The 20,704-nt window shown below is 45.7% G+C and overlaps 3 protein-coding genes across 6 annotated transcripts in view; 1 reads left to right on the forward strand and 2 right to left on the reverse strand.

Annotated features, from left to right (window-relative positions):
* Positions 1-4,320, forward strand: part of SLC22A2 (solute carrier family 22 member 2) — a 17,578-nt gene extending 13,258 nt beyond the window's left edge. The window contains exon 11 of the mRNA XM_056342561.1: positions 554-4,320. Coding sequence (XP_056198536.1) covers positions 554-620 — 67 coding nt within the window. The 3' untranslated portion in view covers positions 621-4,320. The remainder of the gene's footprint in view (positions 1-553) is intronic.
* LOC130151019 (solute carrier family 22 member 2-like) overlaps positions 1-15,148 on the reverse strand; it is a 17,078-nt gene extending 1,930 nt beyond the window's left edge. The window contains exons 1-12 of one of the 4 annotated variants that reach the window (XM_056342559.1): positions 14,831-15,148; positions 14,006-14,313; positions 12,054-12,157; positions 10,828-10,982; positions 8,771-8,939; positions 7,720-7,834; positions 7,501-7,607; positions 7,181-7,395; positions 6,638-6,746; positions 6,148-6,260; positions 4,983-5,082; positions 4,336-4,484 (exon numbers count right to left, since the gene is read on the reverse strand). In XM_056342559.1, coding sequence (XP_056198534.1) covers positions 4,418-4,484; positions 4,983-5,082; positions 6,148-6,260; positions 6,638-6,746; positions 7,181-7,395; positions 7,501-7,607; positions 7,720-7,834; positions 8,771-8,939; positions 10,828-10,982; positions 12,054-12,157; positions 14,006-14,313; position 14,831 — 1,563 coding nt within the window. In that variant the 5' untranslated portion in view covers positions 14,832-15,148 and the 3' untranslated portion in view covers positions 4,336-4,417. Of the gene's footprint in view, positions 1-4,335; positions 4,485-4,982; positions 5,083-6,147; positions 6,300-6,637; positions 6,747-7,180; positions 7,396-7,500; positions 7,608-7,719; positions 7,835-8,770; positions 8,940-10,827; positions 10,983-12,053; positions 12,158-14,005 lie in introns of those variants that run through there. The other 3 variants (XM_056342557.1, XM_056342558.1, XM_056342560.1) reach the window with 3 other exon arrangements.
* A 2,065-nt stretch (positions 15,149-17,213) lies between these two features.
* IGF2R (insulin like growth factor 2 receptor) overlaps positions 17,214-20,704 on the reverse strand; it is a 60,908-nt gene continuing 57,417 nt past the window's right edge. Inside the window, exons 46-48 of the mRNA XM_056342556.1 lie at positions 20,011-20,175; positions 19,346-19,415; positions 17,214-18,919 (exon numbers count right to left, since the gene is read on the reverse strand). Of these exons, the coding sequence (XP_056198531.1) occupies positions 18,518-18,919; positions 19,346-19,415; positions 20,011-20,175 (637 nt within the window). The 3' untranslated portion in view covers positions 17,214-18,517. The remainder of the gene's footprint in view (positions 18,920-19,345; positions 19,416-20,010; positions 20,176-20,704) is intronic.

Here is a 20,704-nt window from a genome sequence, read left to right on the forward strand (position 1 = left end):
GCATGACTCACACCTGCTGGAGCAGCTTCTGGGGTGAGGGCAGAGCTCCACAGGCACTGAAGGGGCTGCTCAGATTTACTGAAGCTGATGCGGAGCCAGAAAACACTTGTCCTGGTAAAAAATGAGGTGTGGGAGGAAAAGGACGCAGCCTGGCCAGAAAGAGATGGCAACATAGCACAGGGTAAAACAAGGAGAGCTTGCCCCTAGGAACAATTAGGAAGTCCATACATGTAACTACACCCCCAGATGTTACTTTAGCAACCACTTCAAATAACAGTTTTTACAGCAGGAAGTGTCGGAGCTGAAGTTAGTAACACTGCTGTTGTGATAGAGTTTCCAGACAGCAGCACAGCTGCAACGAGGCCACTGGAAGTCTCCAATTTGCTCCTTATTCTGCTGCTCTTCAAAATAACCTAACCTCATCTGAAAAATTGCCAGTGATGAGATGCCCGTTAAACCTAGTCTTCAGTGAATGTAAGCACATGGATTATTTGGTGTACCATGCTGTTATCCACCAGGAGCATCATCTGCCTTTTCTCCTTTCCTTCTGCAGGCAAGAGAGAAGCAAAGAAAAAATGATTTATCTTCATATTCTGAATTCAGAACCTGTCCCCAAGTAAGGACCCATTTTGCCACAAATCTGCCTCTGTTGGGGCAGGGAGGCAGAAGCAGCCATAGCAAGCCCAGCCCTCAGCCCCAGATGCAGTGGATGAGCCAGACCAACGTGGTGACCTTGTCCCCACTGCACTCCCAGCTGCCAGCAGTCTGCGGCTCAGGGACTTCCTGAGCCAGAGGTCATCTGCCCACATTTCTGCTTCAGTCCCCTGTGGACCATCCTTCCACAAATTTTTCTCTTTGCCTTCTGAACACATTCATACTTCTGGCAATCCAGGGCATCTGGCAGCAATGACTTGTACGGCTTGATTGGGAAAATCATGAAGGAACACTTTCTGCTGCTTGTTGTAGAACTAAAATTCTCGTCAGGCTGCTCACTCACAGCTCATCTCTGCAGCAAGCAGGAGTGCGCTCCTGAGCCCAACCCACCTCCTCCAAGCTACAACTGGTTCTGCATGAAAGCAAGCATGTAGGCAGTAGTGAATTAACTGCCAAAATTCCCCCTTAGACCCCTTAAAATCTGGGTTCTGTCAGTCGGTCTATGACTCCTGATGCCCAGCAGATCAGATTCGTGAGACAGCTCCTGCTGCCCGGCAGCGAGCACTGCTGCTGCAGAGCCAACTTCAGGAGCCCTGGGCACCCGCAAGCCCCTCTGCCCTCCCTGTTTGCTCCTCCTCTTCCAGAGAAATAAGTATGAAAAAGAAGCACTTCTAAGACCAGACTGGCTTTTAAGCTTTGGCATCTCAGAATTTGGCTGCATATTTGGCAAGCTGGAAAGCAAAAAGGAGGGTGAAGAGGAGTTGGAGGCAGCGAAGCCTCAGGACATGGAGGTGGGGGGGCTGTGTGCAACTACGATTTTGTTAAGGATCAGTAACAGGACAGGGGGACAAAGCAGCACCACGGCCACCCACCAGGAGCAGCACGAACACTAACAGGACACTATGCCCTGCATATTAAAGCATACCCATGTTTGTGTACATGCAGTGGGCTTACTGATGCCATGAGTTTGTTTTTTTACATGGTCAACTCCAAAACAGCTGTAAGGGGTAAGGGCTGACACAAGGGGGAAAGATGAGCCAAAATAGGATATGGATTTTTAAGTAGATCTCCCTCGATAACATGAAATTCACTGCTCTAGAGCTTTTGAAGGTTGAGTGGTCATCTGCACAGCCCTTGGAAAGCATTTAAAATGTGATTCACGCAATATTCATCAACTTGTGTATATTCTCTGGATTTGGGTTTGTCTCCTGACCAGTTCCAGTTCTGGGAAAAGGCCCTATTTCTTCATATTTTAAAACATTTACAGAATGTAGGATCACACAGTGCCATACAGTAGGGATGGGATTGGAGCAAGTTGCAAATAAAAGCTAGCACATGCATCTTTTGATCATATGATAAACAGGAGAACTGGAAACCACATGAACTTTGCACTGGCCTGTAGGGTGTGATTTTCCAGCAATTCTTGAACACATGCACACAAGAACACCTTGATAAAACAACCATGTTAAGATTACAGCTTGCAGACAAGAAGCTTTAACAACCTTCTGATACATCACAGAGGCTTTGGACACATTTGATGGCACAAAATTAACACTGGAGTCTCCAAATAACAACTATGTTCAGGTGGTGGTGGTGGTTGTATATCGGTGCTGAGGGCAGGGGACAAAAACAGTGCTTAGAAGGTGCTGCCCTGCACCACAACTGCAGCCAGTCTGTCCATCAGATGATGCCAGGGAGAACACCAGAAACTTTGTAAAAGTAATGGAGCAATGCTTTCCAAAACCTGGTTATTGAAGGTTGGTGGGTACCCTCAAACATGGAGATTTTATATTCTCTTCAGGCACAGTCCTTACACAGTCCAGTTCTAAGTAGCTGGGTGAGGAACAGGATCTTCTTAAAAGGCCAGTGACGCTTTCATTAACCTGGGCACGGCCCAGTCCAGGTGCTCCCTGGGTTCCCTGAGCCAGACAATGGTCAGGCACTGAAATGCTCCTTCCCAAGCTCCAGGGACAGCCCTGCCCCTGAGCTGGTTAGCTCCAGCAGCCCCAGGAGCAGACAAGCTTCAGCTGCTATTAAGGGGAAGAGAATCTGGCAAACTGTTGTTTTATCTACAGCAGGACTTGAACTCGTCTCACACCCCAGAGGAGATCCACTCCTACGGCATGCCCAAGACAAAAGGCTTTCTGCATTTTGAGAGCAACCACGTGCAGTTGGACCATATCTGAGATGTTTCATTGACTTCCCAACTCCAAGCAGCAACCCCTGAATGGACAAGGTCACCAGCAAGGAAACTGAAGTACATTTGCCCTTGTGCTCACTAAAGTGCCACCAGAAGCAAACGCCATTATAACTTGTAGGTGACTGAGAAGCAAAGGCACACCAGAGCCTGCCCTGTCTGTAGCTCCTTCTGTAGTTACTCATTTATCCAGCCCAGTATTTGCTGTGCTTGACTTCTCGCCGCCTCCCTCATTTTCTTTCTGCAGAGCTTTCAACAATTTTCAAATCAATGCACTATAATAAAGACAGCTGTTCTGACAGATTTCTTTTGTTGCAGAGCAGAGACATCTCTGCAGCCACAGCAGGATGCCAGCCCCACAGGACATGTAATTACATCCCCACTGTCCCTCCTGCCCATCTCAGGACCAGCTTGTTCCCCTCTGACCCCAAAGCAACACTTTTGCAACTGCCTGGGCCAAAGTCACATCATTCCCGATCTGTCACTACTCTTGTCAGAGCAACCTCATCATGGCCCTGCTTGACTGGACAACATGCTTCCCTGCTTTTGAGGCCCTCGCAGCAACACTGAACATTAACTGGCTCAGGCCAGTTGAAAGCAAGGGCAAGGTCACCATACTGCCACACTGGGAAGCAATCCTTGGGGAACTTCACCCTGTCTGTGTCCAGCAATGCTTTGCTCAGCTGGGAGATCTCTCACTGCAGATGATCATTAAAGGGCAGCATTATCCTGTGCCCTGCTTATAGCATCCTTTTTGAAACCAGCGTTGTGCAGCAGTGCCTGGGACCAGCAACACAGACAGTGAAGGGGAGCCACAGTACCATTGTGCCTGTTCTCCTCTGCAAACACGAGCCTGTTATGTTTGCTCAATGGGATGGACTAGGAGATTTGTGAAAGGTGCTGGATATTCCCTGGAAGACCCAGTGTTGTCCCTAATTCTCCCTGAGGCACTGGATCGCTGGCCAAAACCCTGGTCAGAGTCCTGCAGGTCCCCAAGCCTGAGCCCAGCCCAGCCCAGTCCAAAGGGGGAACCCTGCAGGGCTGCTCCCCCCAAACACTTAGAGATACAGCTTTGTCTTCAGCCTCCAGTAGAGCAGGACTCTGGTGGACTCTCAGTCCCTCCCCTGGCAGCTGTCATTCCCAACTGGAGTCTCAACACATACTTTATAATAATATTCTGCACGCTGGTGCATGTACATGCCCTGGTTCCATGACAGAGGTAGATCTGTTATATTCTGCTGCCCCTTCAGAAGACAAAACAAAGTCAGACTTCATGGCGGCTTATAAAGTTATGTTGCAACGGAACCCACCATCCCCAAGTTGACATTTGTCACCATGTTGAGGTATACACAGCTGGTATGAAAATTTATCTTACTGTGGACAGAGAGGGAAGCAGCTATGCAGGAATAGGGACAATCCCATCAGAAAACCCTAAACATTGTAAATAATGGAAAGGCAGACAAAAAAAAAAAAAAAAGACAAGCCTTTTGAGAGAGCATTTATTCCAGTTTGCCTTTCCATGCTAAGTGCCCTAAAGTTGACTGTCCAGGAAGAATTACGCCCTCTTCAGTCATGTGCTACTTCTGATGTTTGGACATGGAGATAGATTTTTTTGGCCTTTGGAGCACTTTGCCTGCAAGAATAACAAGACATGAGCAGCAAGCCAGGAGCAAAAGGCGTCCAGTGAGCACCTAGGTTCAAGTTCTTCACTTGCTCTGCCTCTGCCCCAAAGAAAACGGGCACCTAATTCTGTAAGTTTGCTCTGGTTCCCTAGCAGATACTGGTGCTTCACTCACCTCATGAGTAGCTGCTATCAAGACTGCATTTTGTCTGTCCCACTGTTAGGGTTTTTTAAGCACAAATAACATTTATAAGAGTGTTGCAGCAGGTTTGAGAGACTAGTAAAGTTATTCACAGGCCAGTAAAGACCTATGCTGCTTGTTTTCAGATGCCTAGGTAGACAAGCAGTAAGGGTCCAAAATCTCTCCACCTAGAATCTGAGAATTCACTAGCAACTTCTTGGAAACATAGGGGGCAGCCAGATAACCCCTGGGCTTCCCTAGGGAGCTCTGGGCAGGGATTTTGCACAATTTCAAGTGAAAGCTGCTAAGAGTTCAGCATCCTGACTCACCCATGGAAGTTTTCAACATCTTCAACAGTCTCGGGCAAAACTCTTCCTTTAGTTTCAGGTAGAAGCAGCACCAATCCACCCGCAAACAAACCAAGAACAGCTTCAAATTGAACAGATGCGCAAAGAGCTTGTTAGCACACACCCCGCTTCCTACTGCCTGACACAAAGGACTTGTAAATGGCATTTTATTTTGTTCTTCATGCAAGACGTGTGCATTAAGGCTCTGTGTGCAAAACAGTCGTGCCATCCCTGGAGGATGTGGCTGCCACGTGGAGACAGCAATGAGCCAAGTTCAGTTGTGTTATGCACTGAACTGGGGCGTCTCAGACTGGACAGACAGTCCCTCCTTTATAGAGGAAAGAACCCTCTCTAGTGGGAGTATGCCAGGAAACGCATTCACTTTTTCTGCTGTTCACATAAGATTAGAAAATACATACAGGATGTATTATCTCCTACACAGTGTGATTAACTTCTCCACTGATGATTGCTTTTACCCACTTTGTACATGTTTGGTGTCTATATTTTAAAACTGCTAAGCACCCTCCTAAATGTCCTGTCTGTCAAAAACTGTGCATTGCCATTCAAGACATTTTTCCAAGTAGCGTGTTGATCTAAAGATTCAGAAAAGTTTTGCAGACCCTGACCTGAGAGTTCAGGTCCCTAGTCTGCAAACACTTGTCTTGCATTTATTTGCCAACCTCTTTCCAAACAGCTGGAGAATAGCCAGTTAACAGACTGTCAGAAAAGCTGAAGTGTAACAGCCACGCTTGTACTCCATTAAATAGGCAATTACATGAAAATCTAAGTTTTGGCTCCTGGACTGAGACAATATGCCTCTCAGAAGAGCAGTAATTCATCAGATTTGAATCCATCAAATACTAATCGCATCAAAATGTTTCTCAGCCCTTTGCCACCTGCCAAACCTGTATTCACCTCTGACTTCCTTTCAAATGCAAGGGAAAATAAAAAGTGCAAGGGCAAAGGAGACACGAATGCATAAGCAAGCTCCAGGTTGTTATAAACTGAAGGCTGTACCTTGCAGAGACAGCAAGGGGCTTCTGCTGAACTTGGGGCAACTGCCTCAGTGGCTTTTCCCTTCCTTTGAAACTTGCCCCCCTCTGCTGCACCCCAGGAGTGGCCCACAAGGCGGGAAGGTGGCACTTACTGAAGACTATCAGTGGCAGATCATGCCAGATTTCCACCAGTCTGTAGACAATGAATGGGACGATGACTCCACCAACATCACACAAGGAGGAACAGACCATCACCCCTAGGTTCCTGGTTCAACAGCAAAGGGATCACATCAGCGTCAGAGTACTAGAGATGAAAGAGGGCAGGTCACAGCTCTGACCCTTGTACAGGACAAATCCAAGCACTACGTGGGACTTCAGATGCCTCATCCACCCTGGTTTTCTCCACTTTTCCCTTTAGTTCAGTCCATGAGTTTTTCACTTGCCTTAAAGTATATTTGCTCTCCGTGTTAAGGTACCTTTTTAAAGCATTTTAATTGTGCTTCACCTACTTCATGTTCAGCAGTACTCCTGTAGCTCTGAAGCATTTGAGGATAACTTAATTTAGCATAACGTGTAACACACCCATTGGCCTCCGCTATTTGTTCCCAGGCCAAACGCCCATGGGGAGAAGGATGCACCTACCTGATGTATGTTGGATACAGTTCAGTGTTTACAAAGCAAACCATTTCAAAAGCCATTGTGATTCCCATTCTCCCGATGCAAGCAGCAATCACTTTTAGCCAATGTATGTCTGCAGAGAAAATGCATTCAACACATTTAAAAGCATCCCAGCAATTTAGCAGGTGTGAATACACCAGTGTTATTTTAGAGGGACTTCTGATCCCATGTCACTTGATGTTTTTAAGTGGCTTTGTTTCACCTGTGTGAATGAGGGGGTGGGAACAGTCAGCACCTCAAGATCTGTGGCACAGGGACCTTCCCAAAGCAGCACAGAGAACCCAGGTGCTTTGAGATTTATTATTAGCAGTGCTACAAATCAACCTCATTTCACTTCTGCAGCACGAGGAGCACTGCTGAAGGTCACAGGGCAGCACCCGACAGCAGGTGTGGGTTTGTGAACCTTCGGGGCTGGGGCCTCAGGAAAGGGATGGAGAGGTGGGTGCTGTTCCCAGGGGGCAATGCCAGGGTGGGAAGCCACCACATGGCTTAGGGCAGGAGACTCACCCTCTGGGATCAGGGCTGTGACAAGGCAGGCAGCCCCAGCCACCAGGTTTGCCACAGCCCAGGGGTAGCGCCGCCCGACTCGGTCAATGGTGACGATGATGATGAAGGCGGCTGGGAATTCAACAAGTGCAGAATAGAGGAAGTCCAGATACATGTTCCCAGCAGCTATTCCCATGTGCATGATGAGCCCCTGGTAGAGGACGGAGCTTGTGAACCTAGGTGAAGAGCATCCCAGCTTTGTTAGAGAACAGAGGTCTGTGTCCTGCTGGCACCTTCAAAGCCAGAGCTTCAAAAACAGCTCTGCAATATCATCTTCTTACCAGTTGTACATCAAAATGAATGTGTTTTTTCTCATCTGTGGCGTCCTAACGAGGTCAATGAATGAGGGACTCTGCTTTCCACCATCTTCCTCTTCAAAATTAATGTCCTGCAGAAGAGCCCGTACAAAGTACAGAGTACAGTAAGTTTCTGCTGTGAGGAACCGATAGAAGGGACTGTCATGATGCTTACTTACATGTATAGCCAAACCCTGAGCTCACCTCAAAATGGGAAGGCATTTTTTTCTGATTTTTTTTAGCCATATCACTGATAATTTTCATAGCTTTGTCATTTTTTCCTTGAGATATCAGCCACCTGGGAGACTCTGGGAGGCACCTGCAACACAAGTGGATGTTATCATATACCAAAACATAAGGCCCCCATAGTGCTCCCACGTATAGACACTGCAGAGAGTGCTTTGGTTGAATAGAGGCAGGTGGGGAGTTGGGTTCGTTGATTTGTGTGCTCTTCCCTCCATCAGGAAAAGCAGCGTATCCCACCGCTGAAATGGGAAGAGGAGCAGTTGTGGTAGTAGCTTTAGTCCGACATGAATCTACTAAAGGTAAATCAGGGAAGAGTTTTGAACAGGAGTATTGCTATCATTTTATTCAGCCCATTTACCACAAACTGTCTCCTTCTTAGGGAGCCGTTTTCCAGTTGTGCCATCACAGGTTAACAAGAAGTAAACAAGCTAGAGCTCGCTTACCAATGCACAAATACGGCAAAAGGAAAACAAGTCTTTGTACTATTCCTAACCTCTCAACCTATGCAGACAATTTCCAAAACAGGAAGCCTTCCAACTGAAAAACATCAATCAAAAAGAGAGGAGTAAATCTAAAATAAAGGTGAACCCACAGACCAGAAAAATCTGCAACTTTTTTTGAACACGTAAACAACCTGTTACAGTTACGTTAGCATTCAACAATCTCTCAATAACCATCTTTTCAGTGTAGGATCTGCTAAATTATGTCAAGGCATTTATTTTCCTTTATGAAATGCTTAACAAAGATAATAGATGTTATTAAACCACTCTTCCCAAGTGTTTTTCAAAGTAGTCCGTCTTTTAAACACAAGTCAGGGGTGGTGCACAGGCTAAGATGCAATGAACTCTCAGTCGCTGAGGGGTCTTATTTCCCTCTCCTTTTTGCTGTGAACCTTGTAAAAGGTGTGCACAACCAAAAAGCAGTGCCAGATCTCCCTCAGTATCAAGCTTCAGGAAGCAGGAGAGTGGTTTTGGGGTCGTAGGCAGAGGTACAAGGAAAGCCTGTTTACCAGTAGTAGAGCAGGAAGAAGCAGCTCGGCAAGGTGACGGTGAGCTGCAGCCACCGCCAGTGGGGGATGGCGTAAGCGATGGCATCAAAGACCAGGAGCCCAACGGAGAAGGCCGTCTGGTAAAGGATGCCTACTGTCCTCCGGTACTTCGGACCGACAACTTCTGTCACTGCAAACATGCACAGAGACAGGTGAATGACAGCTCAGCCACGACTGCGCAGCACAGGAGTAACTTGCTCTGCAGGGAGGCTGGAAGACCAACACTGCGCTAACACCCTGAAGAAACAGTCTTGCTAATCCCTGGGCTTCCTGGCATGAAGCCTCCAGACAAAATCCACTGGTGCTTGCAGAGGAAGGTTTGCTTTTTGGTCCCCCAGGCTCCAGCAGAGGAGAAAAAACTGCTCCTGCTCTTGCAGTGGCCTAAGGCATCCAGTACTGTCCCCTGTCATGGAAACCTCTGAGTAAATCAAACATTCCTCAAAGTGCACAGATGGGTTTTGTCATAAAAATCTAACATGATGTCTCCAACCCAATAACAAAGCAGAATATTTTGTTTTCTAAGTGCAGCCTTTCAGCCTGCATCTGGCTCCAAGCGTATGAGAAACGCCTGTACCACAGGATGGCATCGAGCTTGCTGGTCAGGACAGCACCATGGCTCATCTGCACTTCGCAACTGCACATCACAGGATAGACCCACAGGTTAAGTCTTGTTGATGCAGAGCTAAAAGCAATTATTCCAGCAGACAGGCACAAGCACACTCAAAATTTTGCATCCAGTTCTGTGATTTGAAGAAAGCAAACTGATTTAAAAAAGAATGGAAAGCAGTTATTTAGCAGCTGAAGAAAGTGCTGCATTTTGGAGCCACAGATTAGCTAATACTGCAGGGCCAAACACCACACAGGGGCAAGGGCACCTCCTCAGGCTCAACAGGACTGAGCCAAAAGCAGCTGAAGGGTAGGTAAGCGCCCCAGGAAAAGTGTGGTAACAAGGCTGCTCTGTCCTTATACCCTTCCCTGGGCAGGCAGTATTGGCACCCTTAGGGAGAGGATAAAATTTCAAGGGGCTTTGGGGCTGATTCTGCATGACACCTCTCTCATGAGAGAGTTTCAAGGAGAATCCAGAAGTAACAAGGTGCAAATGAGGGAAAGTATCAGCATAGGGCAAGTCAATGTCCTGAAGGGGATTTTGTGCTCTAAAATGGCAGGAAGTTTCCCCAGAAGAGATGATGAAGATCTTTTTTGTGCTAGGCAGAGATTTAAGAGGCCAAGCAAGCATCTAGAACATGCACAGGAAGGAACAATCATGTCTTGGCAGAAAATGGTCTGGACTGTGGGCTACGTGTGCTGATTTTATTTGTATCAGACATCTGGGTAACTGCATTAGCAAGATGTCCCTGCTAAAAGACTTAACAGAAGTTTAGGGTGTTAACAATTTACATTTTTACCATTATCGCAATGAAGTGGATTATCCAGCGCCATGTGGCAGAGCCACCTGACACCCTAATCCAGATAAGGTTCTGTTGGGTAGCGTTTAAAATAATTTGCTGCTTTGGTGATCGCTTGATCTTGGCTATTTTTGACCAGAGCCTGAGCTCCACACCAGAGAAGCCCCAGGCAGCTCCACCACGCACCAGAAAGTGATCCTGAGCCACCCCAGCCCTGCTGTCCCGGAGCCAGACTTCACCGCCTGCCAGGACCAGCACGAGGTGCTGGAGCGGCCGCAATCTGCCCCGGAGCCATCGGCTTCCCCAGCCGGTGCCCAAGGGGAGGGAGAGCAGCCCAGGGCCCAGATCCACAAAGGGGAGAGCCAGTCTGGAGGTAACAGCCCTAATGTACTGCCGCTTGCCTGAGCTTGGACGGCTACTGTTGCTTCTCCCTAAGCACAGTGCTTGAAACAGTCCTGAGAAGTCAAAGAGGGAGAAAACTCCTTGATAAAATACCATGGGGTAGGGGCTTTTGTTGAGGGGTTTGGTACTTTGGTGGGTTTTTTTGTTTTCATCTTCTGAAACTAGTAACTTCAAAACCAGTTTTGCTCCTGGGAAAAGGTCTGAACTCACCCAGGATGTAGCCTGCAGTCCAGCAGCCCTTGCTGACCAGCCCTTGCAAGAACCGGAGGATGACTATCCACAGGTAGGTGGGCACGAAGACAAGAAGAATTCCACAGACAATGTTTGCAAGAATTGTATTTAAGAGGCAAAATTTACGGCCAAACCTGAATTGGAAGATAATACATGTAAAGCAAACCACCAGTCATGAACACACAGGTGTCTTAAACTACTAAGAGCTTTGTGCACCTTTTGGGGAAAAAAAAAAAATCCAACTTTGCTGTACATGGAATAGATACATACTGACTTTTATTCTCAGCCCATTACTCACATATCTGCTTTTCCATCCAATGAAAAATTACTGTGCCAGTTGCTCTGCAATTCCACAAAGACTTTCAGGAAAAATTAAAATTTCCCAAGTTAAAGAACCATAGCGCCACATATACATATATTTGGACTGTGACTGTTATCCCTGAATTTCAGAACAGGTGGCTTAGTAATCTGCTTTTTTATAATGGGGGTGAAAACCAAGTACATGTTATTGTGATTCTGATACATCTACGTGCACCAGATTTATAACAAATTTATGTACCACAATCTTAATCACCAAAAATCTCATATGTATGGATCTTGTTGTGAGTGGGCTGCACTTCACTGTACTAACTAGGCAGGAGGTGAACCAGGAGGGAAAAGGGCCTTAAAATACTGGCATTTCTTTCTTTTTAACCCCAGCCACCTGCGCTAGGGTGGCTGCCTCTGAACGTGGCAGGACACAGGGATTCCTGCTTTTTCACAGTGACTGCTGCTGTACCCATTTGGCAATCACCGTGTCTACTATTTCAAAGTTTCTCCAAAGGAAGCAAGATGTCTCCAAGCTGCAGCCACATGGAGCGTGACAGATCAAGAGGGGCTCCAAACCAGCATCTCCTGGCTTCGGTTAACACCCCAGGGCTCTGGTGTGGCATGGTAGGGAGTTTGGGGTATACGGTCCTGAAATTGTCCTCACGGGCTCTGCAGGACGCACGGAGCGGGATATTTGCACAGAGCACTAGGTATGACCTGAGAGGCAGAGTACTTGCTCTTCATACCATGACATACCAGGACATCCAGGGGTTGACCTTATTTTGAGAAGAGCAGAGGTAGTAGCAGTTGCACAACCTTCCTCTGCCTTTATCTAGGCTTAGCTGCTCAACACCGATAAGCGAGGTCAAAGGGTTTTACTGTCAGCCCACACGTACCTGTCTGCTATGTAGCCAATGTTTATGGAGCCAATAAAAAACCCAGCATTCACAGCAGACTGAAAGAGGTCCAGCTTCCAGGAGTCCTCACACACCAGGTTAAACTAAAGGATCAACCACAGGTAGAAACAGAAATGTGAAATGAGGAGCTGGCTCACAGCCACAAGTTTAAATCTCTAACTGAAACGAAGGAGACTTGTTTCTGGTCAACACCTCTTTTATCAGCACCCAGAAATCCTACTGACGTAAGTGCCCAACATTAAAAATGGGATCCAGCTGTTGAACAGTTTACTGTTATTTTCCATGCATGTCTTATCTCGTCATTAAATTATTACCTGCCAATGTGAGGACCCTAATTTGTGTTAGGTCTTGTCGACCAAACCAGCACGGACCTGATGATCAACCCAGGCTTTTCAAACAGCTTTTTTTGTGGCTGATGGTGAACCTGTCTAAACAGTTCTGGTTGCCTCATACCCTTGCAGACCCCTCACAACTAAGGGTGATGCCTTCACTAAAGGTATCCCAGATGCTTGCAAAAGCCTGCCTTGCCCCACGTCCTGTGGAGCACTGGCTCCCTGAAGGAGGGTGGGAGGAGGTTTCTACATCTGCCCCAGAGGCCACGGCATTTTCTCCCTGCTCTGGTCTTTTGCCCTAAATCGTCCTACAGCTTCATATGTCTGGAGACCACATATTTTGTATCCAAGTCCAAGCTTTATACCACATGGGTACCCACATATATTTGCTCGTTTCTGGTTATCCTGTGAAGAAAGCATCCCATGGGACTGCCCTCGCAGCCCCTTAAGAAGAAAAGAGAAGGTGACTGATGTGGGAGTGTGACTGCACAAACCCACACAGACTGCAAGCTTTCAGCTTCCCACAGTCTCAAGAAGTCATGGTGGGGGCACCTGGTCCACAGCATCTGCTTGAGCCTTTGGCAGTGAGATGTGCCTGCTGCACTGCTCCTTTGTAGAAGTCCTGGGTCACCCTCACTTGAGGCGTCTCACTTCCTCACTTTAATACCACACCGTCCACACCTTGCTGAAAGAAGTACACACAGTACACCACCTAAAATCTAGCTCCAACCTCTAACAAGACTATAAATTCTGAAGTTGCTAGAGCACAGAATTTACCTACTCCTGTATTTGCATTATATACATACATATATGGGGGAAATACTGCATTAGGTATATGGGGGAAAGAATCCTGACTTCCACTTATCTCTCAAAATTTGTTGGAACTTTCTATGATGAAATCAAGTTTGTCATCCCAGATACCAATTTATTTTTAAAAGTTAAAGCACCTGAAACACTGAAGTACTCTGAGTAGCTTAAGTACCATTTTCAGTTTATTCAAGCAGCTTCTGAGAACATAAAACAGTCATCAGCTTTTCCACAGTTTATTCATGACTTAAGCTGTTTAATTGTGGCAAGTGATAACCTTCCCCCCCCCCCCCCCCCACTGCCATTCAACGATATTTGAAACCAACTTTAAAAGTAGTTTCTTCATTTAAAAAAAAAAAAAAAAAAGGAAAGAAAAGGAAAAAGGAAAGAAACCAAGACCTTCACGCCTGGGCGTGGATCCCAGGAGGTCCCTGCTCAGGGATCAGCCAGGTTTGTTTGCAGCGCCATGAGCTGCTGCTCCCTCACCAGGGCTGTTTACACATTTCCACCAATCAGACCTCTCACCAGCAGGGAGTTTCATTCAGAACTGGACTTTATCTGCCTGGGAATTTATTTGCTGAAATATGCTTTGCTCCCCAGCTAGAGATATAAGCCTCCCGAGCAGCCAAGGCAACGCTTCACAGCAAGGACCGAGGGAAGACAACTTGTAAAGCACCCGGCATGAGTTCACAGTGAGAAAGGATTCCTCCTCCAGGTAAGCAGGTGTCTCTAACATAGCCAAGCCTACATCAACCCTCTCCCACAACACGGGAAAGGGGGCATTTGTTTTACCTCGGTCACGAGGGAGGTCCCTGGGGAGTCATAGACCCAGCCGTCCCGGCAGGGACCGAGGGGGACGGTGCTCCGGTTGCCCACGAGGCTGCCGAGGGGGTCAGTGCAGCTGATGCCAGTCGTGTTCCAGTCCACCTCGTACCTCCTGCAGCGGCTGCTGAAGTCGCCCCCGTGGCCGCCCCACTCGGGAACCGTGTGATTCAGCTGCTCCTCCAGGCTCCAGCCACAGCGCTGGCTCAGCTCGGCCACCCCGGGGCTGAAGCAGCGATGCTCCGGGATGAACCCAAAGAAGACGACACCCACATACACTGGGGTGAAGGCAGCAGAAAGCAAACACAGGACAAAGAAGGTTTGCTTCTGGAACCTGTCAAATTCTCCAACATTCTCTAAAATGTCATCTAAGGTTGGCATTTTGGCATCAAACCCCCCTCAAAAACCTCATCTAGGTCCTTCTCTGCAGCACTGATAAATAGCTTTGCTGCCAACCAAATGTAAGTGACAAAGACATTTGACCAAAAGTCAAGACTAACTCCATAAATTATTAAACTACATGTTGCAAGCTTTATTTTTTAGTTTTCATTTGAAATCAGACCTTAATTCACCCAGGGAGAATTTGCATTTAACCCCTAATCAGAGTGCATATATGTTCCTTTTCACCAGAAAAGCCCCTACCAACCACAGAACTTCAGTTGTTTGTTTTGGGGTTTTTATTAGGCAAGGCAGCCTCAAAAGAGGCATTTTAAGGAGCAAGTGTAGATGGAAAATTCCACCAACATACAAGTCTAGTGTAGCAGTTGCTGAGCACCACATGTGAATAAGGCTCACTAACCAGGCTCTACGAAGAATCACTAAGTACACTGTGAAATAAAAGCATCTGTGTGTTGAGCCATGTAACAGTAAAGGAACAGCTTTTCTGCAAGCTCCAATATCATGTGTCTCGCTCCTTACTCTCCACACTCCTTCCACCTCCAAGGAAAACCTCTCCTCACCTATATCAAGGAACACAATTTTCACCTGATCGTACTTTTGCAGTGACACAATGGAAAAAAAAGCATTCAGTAAGGAATTACGCACTGGGCGTAGCTGTATTGATAGCTGTATGAAGCCGTAATATACAATACTTACGGCCAAATCAGCTGCATTTCTTACCATAGAAGCCCTGTAAGGCTTCAGGTAGATTTCATTGTGGGGCACCCCAAATAAATCCAGTTCCATCAGACTCCAATGGTACCTTGTGCTGCTTATGGCTAGATACCAGCTACTCCAACATCTCTTAATGACAACAGCTGCTTCTACCAGAAAAAAAAAATGCATCTGAAGGTAACATTTTAAAGATGGGGGAAAAAATGCAAAATGGTCTGGAGAGCAACTTGAACAGTTTAGGCAACAATCCACAAAAATTGTTAAGACCTCTAAATACACTTGAAAGAATAAACCAGCTGAGGAGGCCATTCTGGCCTGGGGACAGAAACAGAACCAGTTCTTCATCTGGTCTCACTGCCCAGAGAACATCAGAGCAACAGTGGCCTAACCAGCTGTGAAAGCTGCTTTGTGGAGCAGCGCGCTAAGATCATTCCCTGCATCACACAGATGTGCCACCTCCTCCTCTTCTCCATCAGGGACAGCTACAGCAAGGTAACAAGAACATCTCTCCTGCAGCCACTTACAGCTGTGCTACCGCAAGCCCAGCATAGCACCAGCCCACACCAGACTTTCACCCCCATGGCTGCAGGAGCTCCAAACGGAGCTAGAAAGGGGGACAGGGACACACGAGTGCACCGCAGCCCCCACACTCACAGCTAACCCCCACAGCCTCCCTCAGCAGGAGGCTGTGTGCAGTCAGCTGAGGCCAAGGAAACGGGCATCAAAGCCTGTCTGGGAGCAGGTGAATCACAGAACGGTTTGGGTTGGAAGGGACCTTAAAGATCATCTAGTTCCATCCCCCGTGCCATGGACAGGACACCTCCCACTAGACCAGGTTGCTCAGAGCCCCATCCACCTGGCCCTGAACAATTCCAGGGATGGGGCATCCACAGCTTCTCTGGGCAACCTGTTCCAGTGCCTCACCACCCTCACAGTAAAGAATTTCTTCCTAATCTATCATCTAAATTACCTTCTTTTAGTTTAAAACCATTACACCTTGTCCTTAAAGCCATTAGGCTGTGTCTTAAAAATACACCCAAACACCTCACCATTTTTTCCCCCCTAGTGTTTTGTTTTTTTTAAACAGTTGACAATGGTGTGCCTAAGTTCCACATGAACTGAAGAAGTCAGATCCATATTGGACCTTTTTTCCTGATCTCCCACCACCCTCTCCGCAGTCCAGACAGGGGTTGGGTGGCACTGTGCCATGTGGGAGGTATCTTAGGGACACACCTCCCAGGGTGTCATGCTGATGACTGGCAGGGTTTCTGCTCTTGGCCCAGTCATTTTTACATACTTGTCTGGTCCCAACTATTCTTCTAACACTCCCCACCCTATGGTTAAGCAGGGCATTCTACTAGAAAAATAGTCTGGTGAAGCAAGTCACGCATCCAGCTCTGAACAAGGTAAGACTACTACTCAGTCAGCCTGCCTACTAATCCTAGATACAAGAGAGCAACAGTTCCAAGACCAGGCACTGAAGTTGCTGCTGTCAGCTGCATATTAGAAATACATCATCGATATCACTCCCAGAAGCACCCCGGCAGAGTACCTCTGTTCTCCCTAAGCCTCGTTAGGCACAGTCACAACGAAGAGACCAGGAGGCATTACACATTTATACGTGGAAAGTCATTTCACGCAGTAGTTCATGGACCAAACAACTCCAGGATGCCAGCCTTGAAGACTTGGGGAAGGGGAGGAGGTTTTTTCAAGATCCATCGAGAGAACTGCTGCAATGGTAACAGACAGTACTAAAAATACACTGTCAAGCCTCTCATTCCCCCGTTAACCTAATGCTAAATACAAAAATGCTTCTTTAAGTATGACAAGATGCAGCTTTAGCCAAACTGATTTACAGCTTCACAGGTAACAATGCACAACGAAAAAAACCCAAATCTGATAAAATAAAAGAATACACCACTGTGGCTTACCTATATATTCTGATGTTTGTAAACACTGATTCTCATTTTCAATGATGCAATTAAGATATTGGCTACCACAAAAAAACACGGTATCACCAGACTGAAGAGAAGCATTACAGACTAGTGTAAGAAAGATTCCAGACTTGCGATGTGGGATTTGGAATACCCACTTCATATCTTTTATTGAAATTGCTGAATACTTTATATTACACTATTTTGATTCAAAATGGAGTTTTTATAAAAAGAAACCATTGTTGAAACTGAGCAAGCCAGCCAAAAAGAATAATGAAAAAGTTTCAAAAAAATTCTGACTTGTATGATGCTTTGAAATCCCATCATCGCCCATAATTTAATTTAGGAAATACCTGCAGAAGACTGCTAGAGAAAATTTGACTTGCATTCATTGCCAGCAACATTTCAAATCAATGACCATGGCCATGACCATACCATAAGAGCTAGCACTTAGGCTATCAGGACACATTGGCCCAAAATTTTTTTTCTTGTAATTAATACCAGAGAGGCGCATTGTGCTGACTAAAGCTCCTCTAATTGTTGGGCTTTTCTTGGTGATGACAAACTGGGCAGCGCAGACTGTATTACAGGAATTCTACCTCTATGTCCTTGAAAACTCTGGTTCTCATGCAGTTGGCCTAGTCCAGCCATAATTTAGAAAAAAAAATCTTTGGGTGCTTGTCAGCTGCTTAGGCAAATACTGATGAAGTCAGTCATATGACCAGTACCAAAAAAAAATATCATGCAAAGAACAGCAACCATTTCAGGCTAAAGCTACATAGAAATGTACCTTTCAGTCAATACCTTTGAACCAATGATCTGTTTAAATTAGAATGGATATTCAAATTTACAGGATAAATTAGACCAGTTCCAAAATTTACATCAAATCATCCCAACACACGCAAGTTATATTTTTCCTTGTCTTACGATGAGAAATGAACCCATAGAGTACCCTGCCGGCAGGAAGAACGTGTTGCTATTAAGCAAACCTGAGTAGTGAGGATCAATAAATACAAGGAGTTAAAATGCTAGTAGTCAGATAACTTGAGTCTCAGGAGCCAGGGGATTCATTAAGCCTTAAATCCGTTAAATCCGTTCCTTTCAAAGGTTTCTCTTTTTTTTTTTAAGCAAGCATTTAGCATCTGAGCCTTAAAAAAAAAAAAAAAAAAAGAAAGAAAGAAAGAAAGAAAAAAAGTGTCCTGGCTAGAGAGAGTCAACATAACTCAGCCAACTGGATGTTAGAAATCCAGTCATTACCGAACAGATCATTGTAAACAACCAAGAAATCTTTCTTTTCTTCCCTTTTCAATGGTTTCTTGTTAAAGGCAAAATTCAGAAAAATCTTTCAGGCTGAAGTCCTCATATTTGGTTGGAAATGTTGTCCCGTTATATATAATTCTCTCTATATATATTTGATTAGGCACGAGAAGGGTTATTAAACATTCAACAAGTCCTCATCACTATCATCATGAAACGATACTGTATTTGTAGAGTTCTGTGCCTGCTGCTGGCCTGGCTTGTCTTTTGCTTTCCTTTCCTTTCCCCCATTCAGCAAATAAGCTTTCTTATCACTGCCAAGACTGGGTGGCTTCTTTTGTGGGTGTTTGCTTTTGTCTAGTCCTCTTCCTGTCTGAATCTTTACATCTGGAATAGTTAATACTTCATCCTCACTGTCCAGGTCATCTACATGGAGAGAGGTAAAGGCTTCAGATGTAACAGACTTGGTAGTAATGTGACCATTCTCCTGCCCTCCTTTTGCTGTTCTTTGATTCGGTGCTGCGATTTCCTCCATAAGCCACTCTGTTTCATTCTCATTAGCTTCTTCTTCACTGTTTATCTGTGAGGAAAACAGAGATAAATATGCTGCATATACCCCTCTAGACTCTGCCACACGCTGCTCTCCCCAGCTGTCAGACCCCACACCACACCTGGCCTTGGGTTCAACTCAGTCATAAGACAGAAATACTGCAATAGCATGCTGCTACTATTGTTTTTCACTATGTCTGAAAGAGACTTTTTCTCTTCCTGTACTTGTTATTTGGCTATTTAGGGACTGTTCTTCATTTCTTCAACTCTATCTTCCTTTCCCATTTCACAATATAAATGTAAATCTCAGCTATGTGGCTTTCCTGAAGCCATACAGTATGCTTTCCATGCACTGAAGGAACTAAGAATTAAGGGGGGTTCTTTATCAAGAAATTAAAGCTTCATATTAAGAAAACTTGGCAAGAAACAAAACCTTCAATTTTTTCCACTGTATTACCTTTGTGTATTTGTAGGAGACACCAGATGTTCTTCTGCAGCAGTTCGTTATTTTGTTTATTACGATTTCCCTAAAGAAAGGGAAGAATGCTACATTAGGAAGACTGCATCCCCCTTATTAGCCCTCACTTCTCTTCACTGGATTTCTACCATCAACATAAAGCATTTCACCAAGCAAGCTGCAAGCTATTGCACAGTGACTCTTGATCCCGAACCGCCAATGAAACTCAGTCCATGACCATGTACATCTTTCTTTCCCCTTACCACAGCCTCAGAATTACTGTTCTGAAACACCTTGGGTCCCTGTGTCTAAGTGAAAACCAAACCTGTCTGGAAAGCAGAGAATCAGCGAGACTTGCACCTGTTCCTCACTGCTGTTGTATGGTTCCAGCTCAACACCACGAAAAGAGAGAGATATCAAACACCAACAATACTGTCACATTGTTTAATCCTCCCAAATTAGCAGTCATGCAGTACTCCAGCCCTCTTTACATGGGCCTTCAGACAGTAATGGGGAATTAAACAAACGAACAAACCAGGTGGTTTGACAACTGATGCTGCTAACTGAAAAACAGAACTTAAGACTCTACAGTTTACTACCTCCCATTCACTGAGGAAACAAAGTCCTACTAAAGAAACTTCTAAAGCCTCCCGATCATTTCTTACCTTCTCTCTTTTTTGTAGAACAGCAGGATTATTAGGCATGCAGTGAGGATAACCAGGAGGACACTCAGCACAGCACCAACAGCCTGACTTCTCCTTGAGAGGCCTTTATGTACTTGGGCCTCCTGATCAGTCTGGCGCTCGTCGCTTCCTGGATCATTGGTTGATCTAATAACATACATCAGGAAGAAAAGGAAGAGTAAGATCTGTTGACTGGTTGCATCAAACTTGACTAGGAACAGCAGATTCAACAAAATAAACACCACACCATCCTGTCATTCCTACCTTACAGCTGTAAAGAACTGAGTATGGGGGATTTTATTTTACGTAAAAATAACTTAAAAAAATAGAAATGTATGCATTGTCCCTACATTCTGGTATGCTTTCAAGCCGTGCATAGAACCGATGACAGTCATGACTGAAGTGCATAATTAGGCACTCTAGAGCTTACACATCAGCAGCTATCCACACAGAGCTGCTATTTTAGAACCAAACCTGCACTTGAGCAAGCTGCAAAAGCTACAACGCTTATTTACCTTCCAGCTGACTATGGCACTACACAGACCAAATTCCCTCAATTGCCTGTTTAAACCAGAATAAACAGTTTCCCTGTGTTTTCAAGCTAGCAGCCAGAAAGTGAACAAGCCTAGAACTAGTCACTCCATTCTTTGCAGTGAGGCTGCCTACATGTCAAGAA

The sequence above is a fragment of the Falco biarmicus genome, chromosome 6 (genome assembly GCF_023638135.1).
Source record: "Falco biarmicus isolate bFalBia1 chromosome 6, bFalBia1.pri, whole genome shotgun sequence".
NCBI classification, from domain to species: domain Eukaryota; kingdom Metazoa; phylum Chordata; class Aves; order Falconiformes; family Falconidae; genus Falco; species Falco biarmicus.